The sequence below is a fragment of the Littorina saxatilis genome, linkage group LG5 (genome assembly GCF_037325665.1).
Source record: "Littorina saxatilis isolate snail1 linkage group LG5, US_GU_Lsax_2.0, whole genome shotgun sequence".
NCBI classification, from domain to species: domain Eukaryota; kingdom Metazoa; phylum Mollusca; class Gastropoda; order Littorinimorpha; family Littorinidae; genus Littorina; species Littorina saxatilis.
The window spans coordinates 16,616,050-16,628,810 of record NC_090249.1 but is presented as its reverse complement, the minus strand read 5'-3'; the positions used below and the strand labels follow the sequence as shown (position 1 = coordinate 16,628,810).

Sequence of the window (12,761 nt, the reverse complement as noted above, 5' to 3'; positions counted from 1 at the left end):
AACGATTATGGTAACCTGTTTTCTGTTCAATTAATTACCCACACAGTTTTCTTGCTTGTTTAATGAAGCCCCGTAACTACTCGTGGGTTAAGGTTTGAAATGAACAAACTGAGGTCGAACGAAAGCATGCGGTCCCAAAACACGCACATCGATGTCGATACCAGCTACTAATCATAGTCATACGATACCCAGCAACGATTTGGTTAAAAACAAAGAAAAGTGTCCCAAACGCAAGGAACAAAACGAATAAGAACCGCGGCAGTGTGTTAAAACTGATGTAAAATTGTGGACAAAAGCGTCACGATGAAACTTGACTCGCTCATTCAAGGGACAACTGCACTACGGACTGTTCACAAAGTTGAGTAATTTAGGACACTCCACTGCTCACCTTCAAACTTCACTGACGGGATTCTGAGGAGAATTTATTGATTCAAACGAACGCGTGGTTGTATATCGCGTCATTCGGTCACGGATCGGGGAAAACCAAGAATAGTTCCAAATTTCAAAACCCATGTTCGTCGGCCGCCATTGTTAGCTAGACCGAAAATGTTTACACGCGCTTTGCATTGTACATCGCAAAATTTCATGACGTCACCACAACTTTCGGTTTTGGTTCGATGTTCGGATTACTTTCATAACGTTTCTGTAACTTTGCGTGTTTAAAAGGTAAGAGTTCCTGCACAGTTCTTTGCAAAATGAAGCAGACATCTTGCGAATGACCTTTATCTATTCAAAATAAAGTAATGAACTGAAATAGAAACGAAAAACCATGACTTCAGCCGTTTGCGTGCCAAAGTGATGTTGTACACGGACAGGATTTCAGCACGTGTTTGTGTCCGTATCGCTTACTCACTCGACTGGAGATATAAGTTGGAGTAAACCAAACCCGTGATAATTTTGGGAAAAGTCGTTATAAGTCCACGTATGGACGGTCGTATGTCGTATTAGAGAGGGGAACGTAATATGGAGGTGAGAAATACTAAGACAAAGAAGAAGAAAAAATCTGTCAGAGAAAAGTCGGTCGTAATATTGAGGGACCCGTAAAAGAGATACCACTGTACATGTAGAAGGAGGGGAAAGTTTTAAGTGGAAGGTGTTACATAAGTATAGATCTGGTGGTGTTACCTGTAATTTCTGGTTGCACAGCTGCCAAACGTGTCTCTGCAGTGTAGGTGTTCTCATGGACAGAGGTACTTTGGTGAACCTGGTAGTCCTAAAGACGAGATGGTCTCTGATGTCCTCTTTTGAAGAAGTACAATTATTTTTTGGAGAACAAAGCAATACATTGTGATCAGACAAATTGCATCAGTAGATTTCAGATATATGTCTTTGTAATTGTAGACAGCCAAGGTCTTTGCAAATTATAAACAAGGATATTCTGTATACTTATGGACGTTTGACATTTTTCAGCATGATTGAATCATGCAAGACAAAGGAGGAGGTCATGGAGCTGTCACGGAAGGGCCAGGCTGCCTTTGACAAACTGGAGCACAGTCCCAAGCCAGTGGTGGCAGCCATCCAGGGGTCATGTCTGGGAGGTGGACTTGAGGTAAGTAGTCATTGTTGTTAATAATGCAGCTAAAACTTAAAGTAAATTATCAATAACAGAACAAATTGATTTGTGGAACCTTTTCCAAGATGACTGAATGAAATTATATTTATCAGCAAAGGGACACAAATGATGAAAGAAGCCCTTTTCTGCCTCCCTTTTCTGCTTCTCTGTTCCTTTCTTGCCTTAATCTCTCTTTCTGCATTACAATAATAAAGGAAAAACCTGTGTTCTCCTCCACCTCTCAGCCTTACCTCCCCCTATTTTTTCATGCAGTATTACTAATCAACAACCCAGCCTCCCCACCACACACACACACATGCACAATCTCTGTTGTGCCATTGAGTTGAAATCAATTGTCTGAATGAGGATTGCTTTGTATCTTTTGCTGCCAACAGTGCCAGGTGTGTGATTTCTGTTCTTTTTCATCCTTTCCAGGTAGCACTGGCTTGCCATTACCGCATCGCCGTTGCTGACAAGAAGACAGGTCTTGGCGTGCCAGAGGTCATGCTGGGGTTGTTGCCGGGGGCTGGAGGAACTCAGCGGTTGCCGAGGTTACTGCCTGTTCCTACAGCACTGGACATGATGCTGACCGGCAAAACCATTAAAGCTGACCGTGCCAAAAAGATGGGACTCGTAGATCAGCTTGTACAGCCCCTTGGTTAGTCATTAGACAGCGTGTTTCTATACCACTATGCCTTGAACCCATTGTCGATGCTGATGCCATAAGGTTGTACAGTGTTACCTGCGATTTAAGGCCCCTCCCAAGAAAGGTCACCTTTCGTTTTCCCGTTGCCAATTACCTTGACAAAAATATACCTGTCTTAAAAGGCCACCTGCAATGTAGGGACACGTTTTGCTGGTCCCAAAGTGTCCTTTCATCACAGGTACCACTGTAGCACCTCCAGCCTGAAGCTTTCGAGAGAAAAAGTGCAACATGGAATTGACACAAACTGAATTTGTTTGGGTAATTATTTATTGGTTTGAAACAATGCAGGATAATTGAAAAGAGGCTATAGTGTGTACTTGTAGCTGATTCATGTCAAAAGTTACTATTTAGTGAGGTAATCACTCCTCCGAAAACGGCGTATGGCTGCCTAAATGGCGGGGTAAAAAACGGTCATACACGTAAAATTCCACTCGTGCAAAAAACACGAGTGTACGTGGGAGTTTCAGCCCACAAACGCAGAAGAAGAAGTGAGGTAATCACCTTAGAAGTTATCAACAAATCTGTCCAGAAAAAGTCAAGTTACTTGGGTTCATGTGCTTTGATGTAAAAAAAAAAGTTTAAAAAAAAAAGTAAAAAAAAGAATCCAACAAATCAGGACTTATACGTTTTTCAGTCAGATGCAGAATCTTCTGTCATTTTGTTTCGTCCTCAGAATAGTCACTAAGACAGAGGGTTGTTATTCTGTCTCAAAATGAATGTATATGCTGTTAGTGTTCTACAGTGTATTCCCTTGAAGTTTGAGTAAAATGAACTTTGTACTACCTTTGCAGGACCAGGATTGACAGACCCACAAACCAATACTCTCAAATACTTGGAAAAGGTAGCAGTGGAATCTGCCAGGTAAGCAAATCACAAAAATGACAAATGAAATAGTGTTCACTGTTTCACAGTTTGATTTACTTTTTAATTACATAGCTTTCCCTCCTTGTTTGGGAACTGCTGTTTTCTATTTATAGATGTGAAGTTTTCATTTTCTGCTTTTAAAAATAGATCTTACTTGTTGTTTTTATGTTATAACTTGTCAAGTGACTCATTTTGTACTTGAAATTATGTTTTCAGAGGTCTTGCAAATGGTACACTGAAGAAAACCCCAAAGAAGAAAGGCCTTCAAGACAGTAAGTGGTTTGTGTAGTTTACAAGCAACTTTGCTAAACTGAAAAAGGAGAACAGTTTCAGTCTTGATGTACCTGATCCTCTTATCAATGATAAGTCAGAACAATTTCGGTCTTGATGGAGATTCTCTGATCACATCAAGAATAAGATTTTAGTGGTTTGAACTTGATAATAAGGTTGATTTTGTGCAAAGAAGCTAACTGAGCACTAGACTGTATGTTGTGGTATTGGATGTGCTGGCAGATTGTTGTGTTTCATCACACTGTCTTTGGGTAATATGTTATTCATTACGTGCCAGTCAGTAACGAGCCAAACTTTGCACTAAATGCCTTGTTGTGCCATCCGTTTGCTGTGAGTGATGTTGTCTGTTTGACTTTTGCAGAGGTGATGGACTTGATTTTGTCGTACGATGCGGGAAAGAACTTTGTGTTCAACAAAGCCAAAGGCCAAGTGATGAAGATGACGAAGGGACTGTATCCAGCTCCTCTCAAAATCATTGAGGTTGGTGTCAGCAAGTAATATGTGATGATAAAGCAGATCTGAATCTTTCCTGTTCTTAGTGTTATTTAAAGGATGGTAAAACTTCTTTTCCAAGTAACCAAGCATGCAAAGTCTGCAATAGGACCAGACATTAGGCTGATGGAAATTATTTTGCATTCTTAACCCCTTGGCTGCCGCAATACGTATCGGGTACGATTTTTGCTATCATAAAAATTGAATACTCTGACAAAATAACAACGGCTGTATATTTCCCTTTGAATTACAGAAAGATGATTCCCTCCCCCAGCGACCATTTTCTCAGATTCGGTCTAATTATTATACCTTGTATGTTATGATTTTATATTTACTTTTTTAACTAAATTCCTCCAGCAGTCAAGTTAGTGTTAACAAAGAATACAGTGGTTTTCATATCTGATAATAAATAGGGTAAGTTGTAAATACTGACATGTTAAAAAGACAGAAACACACATTGTGAGTAAACCTTAAAGGTCCTATGTAATCATGCAAATTGCAGAGAAAGATGTCTGTTAGTGTATACTTTTATTTACAGTTCTTTTTTGCTTGGACAGGTTGTGCGAACGGGTTTGGATAACGGCAAGGAAGCAGGCTACATAGCAGAATCTGAGGTAAGGGCGCTAGCCTCCTGAAATGGGTGTGCCATCATGTGTCATGCATGCAGACATGCATATTCATATGTCTGTGCTGGTTCACATAAATGTGCTTGATGATTCAGGGATTATTTGGATGGAAATTACAGCTTAAGATAAGGAAGCGGGGTTTTTTACACAAAAAATTGACCTTTACAGCAAATTCATGTTGCATGTTTCCATTATTTCTTATGTTTACATATGTCCATAGCAAAGACTTTTCATGTAACTTTGGCATCAATTTGGTACATGCATTGTTGTTGTTTTTCTCGTAGGGCTTTGGTGAGCTTGGAATGACATCAGAATCCAAGGCCCTCATTGGTCTGTACCATGGCCAGACTGCGTGCAAGAAGAATAGATTTGGAAAGCCTCAGCGACCGGTCAAGTAAGTCTACAAAAACTTTCGCATTGAAGGCGACCAATCAAGATGACAACAGTGAATGATTAGCTCCAATTTGTATTGCATGCAACGTTCACTTGATGTGAAGCCCTTTTGTTTTTTCGAAAGTATGCCCATCGGAGCTGAAGCTTCGCTGCCGATGACTTGCGGTAATCACTGAGCAACCGTGTTTTCTCAAACTGATGTGATCACTGATCACTTCTGTCAAAAAAGGGGTGGGAATGATGTGCGACTGTTGCCAGAATTGGTTGAAAATTGCAGCAAAGTGAGATGTTATGATGATGATGGGAACATGTTGTTTGCCTATTAGGGACTACAATGGTTATTCGCTAACAGATAGTGAGATGTTAAGTTATCACAAAGGCTGTATATTTCAGGACACTTGGCGTTCTGGGCGCAGGACTGATGGGGGCTGGCATCGCCCAGGTGAGCATCGACAAGGGCATGCACGTTCTGTTGAAGGACATGAACCTCCAGGGCGCTGGAAGGGGCCAGGACCAGATCCAGAGAGCACTGGACCAACAGGTCAAACGCAAGAGAATCAGCAGGTAAGGCTGGGGTATATGGTTGTTGCCACACAGCGCAGCATGATTAATGAAGGGAAGCCTTTTGTTTTGGATGAAGTATCAGTGTGTGGCAGAGTGCTTTCCACATTTCTTGGCTCAGGAGTAGACACGAAGGGCTTGTTTTTATTGGAAATATTTGGAAGTTTCTAGTGTGTTTGAGTCATATTTATGCAGTAGTTTTTTTTCCTGTTTTTTCTGTCTAAGAATTACAATGAAAGGAAAGCAGGCATTAAAAGGGACATGGTGATGTTAGGAGTGGTGTTTGTAACTAAACAGTTCTGAATCCCGTTCATGTAGAATATTTTGCTTCACTGACTTACAGAGAAAAACCAGTTGAACATGGATTTAGCCTAAATTGAAGGTAGAGATTTCATTGTCTTCAAAATTTTGCATTGAGTTTGAGCTCTTGCTGAACAAGGTGAAAGAAATGTTGTTTTGTTTTTTACAACACAGCTTTGAGCGTGACAGCCTCATGTCGAACCTGGATGCTACCATCACGTACGACAAATTCAAGTCCTGTGACATGGTCATAGAGGCCGTCTTCGAGGACCTCAGCATTAAACACAAAGTCATCAAGGAAGTGGAAGGAGTAAGTCCCATTCTTTTCTCACTCCCATCTTATTTCTTTGCTTTTTTGTTTGCTGGGTCATTATTTTGAAGAACTACTGTAGGACAGGAACAAGAGACAGCAGGTGAGAAGAACAATATAGCAATAAAAAACACTACTCACCAGAAATTATCTGAAAATATATTCTCCATGTTTCTAGCGAGTACGTTTTCATTGTTATCTTGTTACTGCAGAACAGTTCTGCTTTGACATGTTCTGTATATATATCTGAAGCTTCTCTGTGTGTTCTGTAAATGTCATGAGAAAGAGAAAGCAATGCAAGTTCAACAGTGTTTTTTGTTTTTTTAGAGCTGAACAGGTTTCATTGTTATCTGTTTTATCGTTTTACATACACACAGAGACATATGCTCACATTCACACACACAAACACAAGCAGACTCTCTCTCTCTTCCACTCACTCACGCACTTACTTACGAACACAGTTTTATAAATTGTTTTGTTTCAGCTGATCCCAGACCACTGTATCTTTGCCTCCAACACATCTGCCCTACCCATCACGCAGATTGCACAGGCCAGCAAGAGACCAGAAAAGGTAAGCGGTCTTTATGGTACATGTACTCTCACCATTGGCTCTCAGGAGTTTACATTAGCATCAATTCTGTGTGACACAAAAATAAAATATGGGGTTTACAGCAGTAGGAATTCTTTGTCAGAAGAAAACAGAATGTTTTGTTTGATACTGGTAAATGGGATAGAAAATGTTGATACGAGAAGAGAGAAGCCCCAGTAAAATTACTAGCAAATCAGCAGAAAGTAAACAGCCCTTGAAATGAGTTTAGTTCTGTGATAACCTTGGAATTCTTGAAAAGAAAAGCCAAAACGGAGAATATAAATTTCAGCCCCCAAAGCGCAGTGGTTAGCGCATCAGGCTACAGCCGGGAGGTCATGGGTTGGAATCCCATCAGTCATGTTGGGTTTTCGGGCTACGGCCGGCTCCTACCCAGAGTGGGATTGCTAGGGTTCAAATCGGAAGGCTGGAACCACACAGCCGAGTGTCATTCACTTCACGAATGCAGGTGCAGCAGTTCTCGGGCCTGGTTGACACCAGGATATATTCTGACAGTAAGCGTAGGGAACACAAAATATGTACTTTTTGTTCTGTCACTTGTATTGTTGTTTGGTCAGTAGTGTTGATTTGAATGTCCTTGTGCAGGTGGTTGGCATGCACTACTTCTCCCCTGTGGACAAGATGCAGCTGCTGGAGATCATCACCACAAAGACAACATCGCAAGACACAACAGGTCAGGAGATTTCTTCATCATCTTCAGTCCTGCATATTATGTTAGATTTCATGTTACCTTTATCCTAGTATCAACTTCTTGGTAAATGTCAGGTCTAGAATTGTGCCTTAATATCAGCTTTTTGGTCTAAAATAATGCCAGTCAGATTGGAGTCACATTTGGGCCCTCCCTAGCTTACAATATTGTACAGTCTGTGTGTGTGACTGTGTGTGTGTGTGAGGAAAGAGAGAGCCAGAAAGCCTGACAGAGACTGCAAGAGAGCACAAAAGAAAGAATGCGCGCAAAAGAAAAGGACGTAATGTCCATCTAAAATACACTGCACATCACGTGCCATCATTCCTAACTTATCCCCACCATCCTGATGAAGTCAGTGACTGTCTGACAACAATGTGATAAAGAATTGACCTGAACTGGCCATGGTTGCTGTTCTTTTCTTTTTGTTTTAATATTGTACTGTGTATTTTTATGTTTGTGCACACTTTCAGCGTCTCTCCCATGGGGTCGCCTTCACGCGGCGGGAGCGTTTAAACAGAGCTACCCCACCCCTTTACTTCTCTTCTTTTGTCTTATTTCTGCCTTACCAGTCCTTTCACCTATATTTCCTTCCAAGAAAACTCTCCCTACTATTCCCTGCAGTTTTCCAATTCTTTTCTTGTTGTCTTATTTCTACCTGACTGGATCCATCACCTTTATTTCACTTACCAAAAGTCTTCTTTTCCACATCCTTATTTCTCTGCACCCCGCATGTCGTTAGAGGCGACTAACGGATTCTGTTTCTCCTTTTACCCTTGTTAAGTGGTTCTTGTATAGAATATAGTCAATGTTTGTATAGATTTTAGTCAAGCAGTATGTAAGAAATGTTACGTCCTTTGTACTGGAAACTTGCATTCTCCCAGTAAGGTCATATATTGTACTACGTTGCAAGCCCCTGGAGCAATTTTTTGATTAGTGCTTTTGTGAACAAGAAACACTTAACAAGTGGCTCTATCCCATCTCCCCCCTTTCCCCTATCCCATCTCCCCCCTTTCCCTCGTCGCGATATAACCTTCGTGGTTGAAAACTACGTTAAACACCAAATAAAGAAAGAAACTTTCAGCGTCACGGTGTGTCTGTGGCTGCATTTGTTACCAGATCATTTCAGAGAGCTTTCTTCTTAAAACGTGTGTCTTTGTGCTATTTAGCCTCGGCAGTGGATGTGGGACTGCGGCAAGGCAAAGTAGTCATCACGGTCGGGGACGGACCGGGCTTCTACACAACTCGCATCCTGGCTCCCATGCTGGCCGAGGCCATCCGGCTTCTGCAGGTCTGTAGATGTCTTACAAGTAATACTAGTGCATTTTGTCCTGAATGTTCTGCTCTCTTGAGCCCCCCTCTAAGACCCCCACAAATCTGAAAAAATCAAGGTCTTAAATAGAAGGGAGTCTTAAAAAGGGAGGTAAATTTACACAGATAATGAACAGAAAATGTTTAAAAAAAAAAAAGAAAACAAGTCGCGTAAGGCGAAATAACAACTTTTAGTCAAGCTGTGGAACTCACAGAATGAAACTGAACGCACTGCATTTTTTCACAATGACCGTAGTCCGCCGCTTGTGCAAAACTTAGTGAAACTGACGAGCCTGTTCAGCTCGGTAGTGGTTTTGCTGTGCTGCATAGCACGCTTTTCTGTACCTCTCTTCGTTTTAACTTTCTGAGCGTGTTTTTAATCCAAACATATCATATCTATATGTTTTTGGAATCAGGAACCGACAAGGAATAAGATGAAATTGTTTTTAAATCGATTTCGGAAATTTAATTTTGATAATTTTTATATTTTTAATTTTCAGAGCTTGTTTTTAATCCAAATATAACATATTTATATGTTTTTGGAATCAGGAAATCATGTAGAATAAGATGAACGTAAATTTGGATCGTTTTTATATTAAAAAAAAAAAAATTATTGCAATTTTCTGATTTTTAATGACCAAAGTCATTAATTAATTTTTAAGCCACCAAGCTGAAATGCAATACCGAAGTCCGGCCTTCGTTGAAGATTGCTTTACAAAAATTTCAATCAATTTGATTGAAAAATGAGGGTGTGACAGTGCCGCCTCAACTTTTATAAAAAGCCGGATATGACGTCATGAAAAGTATTTATCGAAAAATTGAAAAAAATGTCTGGGGATATCATTCCCAGGAACTCTCATGTCAAATTTCATAAAGATGGGTCCAGTAGTTTAGTCTGAATCGCTCTACACACACACACCCACAGACAGACACACACACATACACCACGACCCCCGTCTCGATTCCTCCTCTTATGTTAAAACATTTAGTCAAAACTTGACTGAATGTAAAAAGCAAGGTGTTAAAAGGGAGGAAGTCTTATGTTGGGGTATTTAAAAGGGGGGTTCCACTGAACAAGCAAAGGATTAGTGCGGTTTGCATGACTCGTTAGATCAATTTTAGGTGTCTCTTTTCATTTATAAAGCTTAGAAAGTCATAGCTTTGCTCAGGGAGAAGGTATCAGCTAGCTGCTTTCCTGTATGAAAAAAATGCTGAAATAGAATCTATTGAAAACTGTTGTCTTTTAATCACATGTTAGCAAGGTGATATTTTGGAAGCTTGGTTGCACTTGATGTCCAAGGATTTGGTATCGGCTGCATGTGTTGTTTGTGTATAACTATAAATCCTAATCTAGAAAATACTGCAGCTTATTTCTGCACTGTAAGCATACATTTGACTTATGTTAACTCTGATTTTAGCATAATTTTTACTTAGGTTTAACTCTAATCTTAGCATAATTTTGAGTTATATTGAACTCTAATTTTAGCCTAACTTTGACTCAGAATGAACTCTAATTTTAGCCTAACTTTGACTCAGAATGAACTCTAATTTTAGCCTAACTTTGACTCAGAATGAACTTTTAAGTTTAGCCTAACTTTGACTCAGAATGAACTCTAATTTCAGCCTAACTTTGACTCAGAATGAACTCTAATTTTAGTCTAACTTTGACTCAGAATGAACTCTAATTTTTGGCTTCATTGATTCCACAGGAAGGAGTTAGCCCCAAGCAGCTGGACAAGTTGACACAGCAGGGCGGTCTTCCTGTGGGAGTAGCCACCCTTGCTGATGAGGTGGGAGTGGATGTGGCAACCCACGTAGCAGAGGATCTCGGGAAGGCTTTTGGCGAGAGATTTGGAGGTGGTGATGTCAACTTGCTCAAGGAGATGGTCAGCAGTGGATTCCTTGGTGAGCTTGGACGAGGGTTGAATCGGACTGGTTATTATTTTGACTTGCAGACAGCAAAGGGCTGCTTTTCACTTCAAGAAACAGAAAGTTACAGTGCTTCATTGGGGTAAATCTATGGAGAGTACAATTGAAAAATATGAAACTCAGTTCAGCTGCTTAATTTTTAATTCTATTGCAAGGGGGAACAGAAATGTCTGAATTCAATAGAAAAGCATATTGTAATATTCATTTTTCCTGCTTTCTTGGACAAATGAAAGTGCATTTTTTGGGAATAATGTGTTCTGATAAAGAAGAAAAAAATGTGTGAAAAACATGCTTACAAAAATACATATGGGGAAAAAACCTTTTTGAAATGCATGTTAAGGGCAGGGTAGTCCAGGATATCTTTAATTACAGAGGTTAGTGCATGTCCACATACTTCTTTCTGCTTTTGTCCCTTCCAACTGCGTACTGTTTATCCCTCATTGATGCAATGTTGTGATTGACGTATTGTCTTCCTTCTTTTCTCACAGCACCTTATTCTGTGGAAAATTCTTGAGCATCATTTCGTCATTTTCTGATTTCAGGCAGAAAGGCTGGCAAAGGGTTCTACACATACGAAAAGAACTCCAAGAATAGAACAGAGAATGAAGGGGCGTTGACACTGTTGCAGAAATACCGCATGGAACCCAAAACGGAGTAAGGAGTAGTGCAGTTTAATTATTTTAATTATCTGTGTTTGTAGACCTCTAATAGTGAGAACAAGAGCGCTCAAATGAGAGGGGGTGGTAAGCACACCTATATTTACAGGCTCGTTTTGATTAGACTAGAGAAAACAAGGTACTAAAAGACAGAAAGTCTTAGATTGCAGAGTCCTGCTAATGAGAAGAAAAAGAGGTTTAGTTATATATGAAACTAGTACATTTTTAGAGTATCATTTGTGGTGCAAGTAATATTCAAGTTTGATGTTGTTTTCAGCAGATGTGCAGATTGTAATGATGTGTCTTAAATGTCCTCACCTGAAATGCTAGTGAACCTCAACAGTGATGTAATTGATCATGTAGTAAAGTTAGAGTTGGTTAACGGTTGGATAAAGACGAGTGATGTACATTATTACAATAGTCAATGCATTCCTCTGATTTTTAGGACCTGCTCTGAAAATGTAAGAAGTAACTGAATATCACATGTGTGTTCAGCTCTGTCATTGCTGTGACTTATCAGTGACAATGCTTTTGAATGTGTCATTATAAATCTGTGCTTGCCTGAATAAAAAAATTTTGAAGAAAAAAAAGTTAAGAGTTAGTTGTCGTTCTTGTTGCAGATTGACCCAGTGTCACGATTTTTTGGGGAAATATCTGAACTTAAGAGCTGCACTTTAAATACTAGTGCGCATTGTAACCCCAAGATTAACATCATTTTTCCCCTTTTCAGGTTGTCTGATGAAGAAGCTTGGTATCGCCTCTTTTCCCGTTTTGTCAACGAAGCCGTCTACTGCCTGCAGGATGGAATTCTGGCCAACCCTGTAAGTATCCTTTTAAATTTTATTTTAGGGTTGGATATTGCAGTCTACTTTCTCATCTTAGATGTTGAAATATAACAGCTGAAAACACTGTTTATGTAAAGATGGTGAAACGCAGTTAGTGAAATCATATATTGTTAGAATCAGAGGAAGCTGCTTGTCATGCTTTTGGTTTTGTTCAAGTTGTTACCTGTTGTTACATTTTCAGGTTGATGGAGACATTGGTGCCGTCTTTGGTCTTGGCTTCCCTCCATTCTATGGTGGTAAGTGAAAAAAAAGAGTTCCCTTTTCACTGAGAATTAGTGTGTGTTCGTGTGCTGATCTGCCTGTGCAAGACAAATAGAGAATACTACATGGCTTGCTGTGTCGTACCAGATTTACACGAGTTGTTTTTTTAAATATTGAACTGCGAGCGAAAGCGAGCTGTTCACTATTTGAAAAAGCAACGAGTGTAAATCTGGTACGAAACAGCAAGCCATGTAGTATTCTGTTTATCCTACATACTGTACTTACGTGTATTTTTAAGCTGAAAATGTCCTGCAGTCGAGGCAGCTAACTTGAAGACGCTTGTTTTGGAACCTCGATCTCTTCTAAAGCCTCGTGCAATCTATTACGTCAAAGTAAAGAAACGTCACTCTGAAAGTGTGGTGTGACGTGTTA

The 12,761-nt window shown here is 40.0% G+C and overlaps 1 protein-coding gene across 1 annotated transcript in view; it reads left to right on the top strand.

Annotated features, from left to right (window-relative positions):
- Window positions 1-12,761, top strand: part of LOC138966298 (uncharacterized) — a 77,623-nt gene that overhangs the window by 60,626 nt on the left and 4,236 nt on the right. The window contains exons 30-45 of the mRNA XM_070338473.1: window positions 1,411-1,549; window positions 1,988-2,210; window positions 3,050-3,119; window positions 3,339-3,394; window positions 3,775-3,893; window positions 4,463-4,519; window positions 4,816-4,925; window positions 5,318-5,488; window positions 5,960-6,095; window positions 6,580-6,666; window positions 7,288-7,375; window positions 8,557-8,678; window positions 10,408-10,603; window positions 11,170-11,281; window positions 12,014-12,104; window positions 12,310-12,364. Of these exons, the coding sequence (XP_070194574.1) occupies window positions 1,411-1,549; window positions 1,988-2,210; window positions 3,050-3,119; window positions 3,339-3,394; window positions 3,775-3,893; window positions 4,463-4,519; window positions 4,816-4,925; window positions 5,318-5,488; window positions 5,960-6,095; window positions 6,580-6,666; window positions 7,288-7,375; window positions 8,557-8,678; window positions 10,408-10,603; window positions 11,170-11,281; window positions 12,014-12,104; window positions 12,310-12,364 (1,832 nt within the window). The remainder of the gene's footprint in view (window positions 1-1,410; window positions 1,550-1,987; window positions 2,211-3,049; window positions 3,120-3,338; window positions 3,395-3,774; window positions 3,894-4,462; window positions 4,520-4,815; window positions 4,926-5,317; window positions 5,489-5,959; window positions 6,096-6,579; window positions 6,667-7,287; window positions 7,376-8,556; window positions 8,679-10,407; window positions 10,604-11,169; window positions 11,282-12,013; window positions 12,105-12,309; window positions 12,365-12,761) is intronic.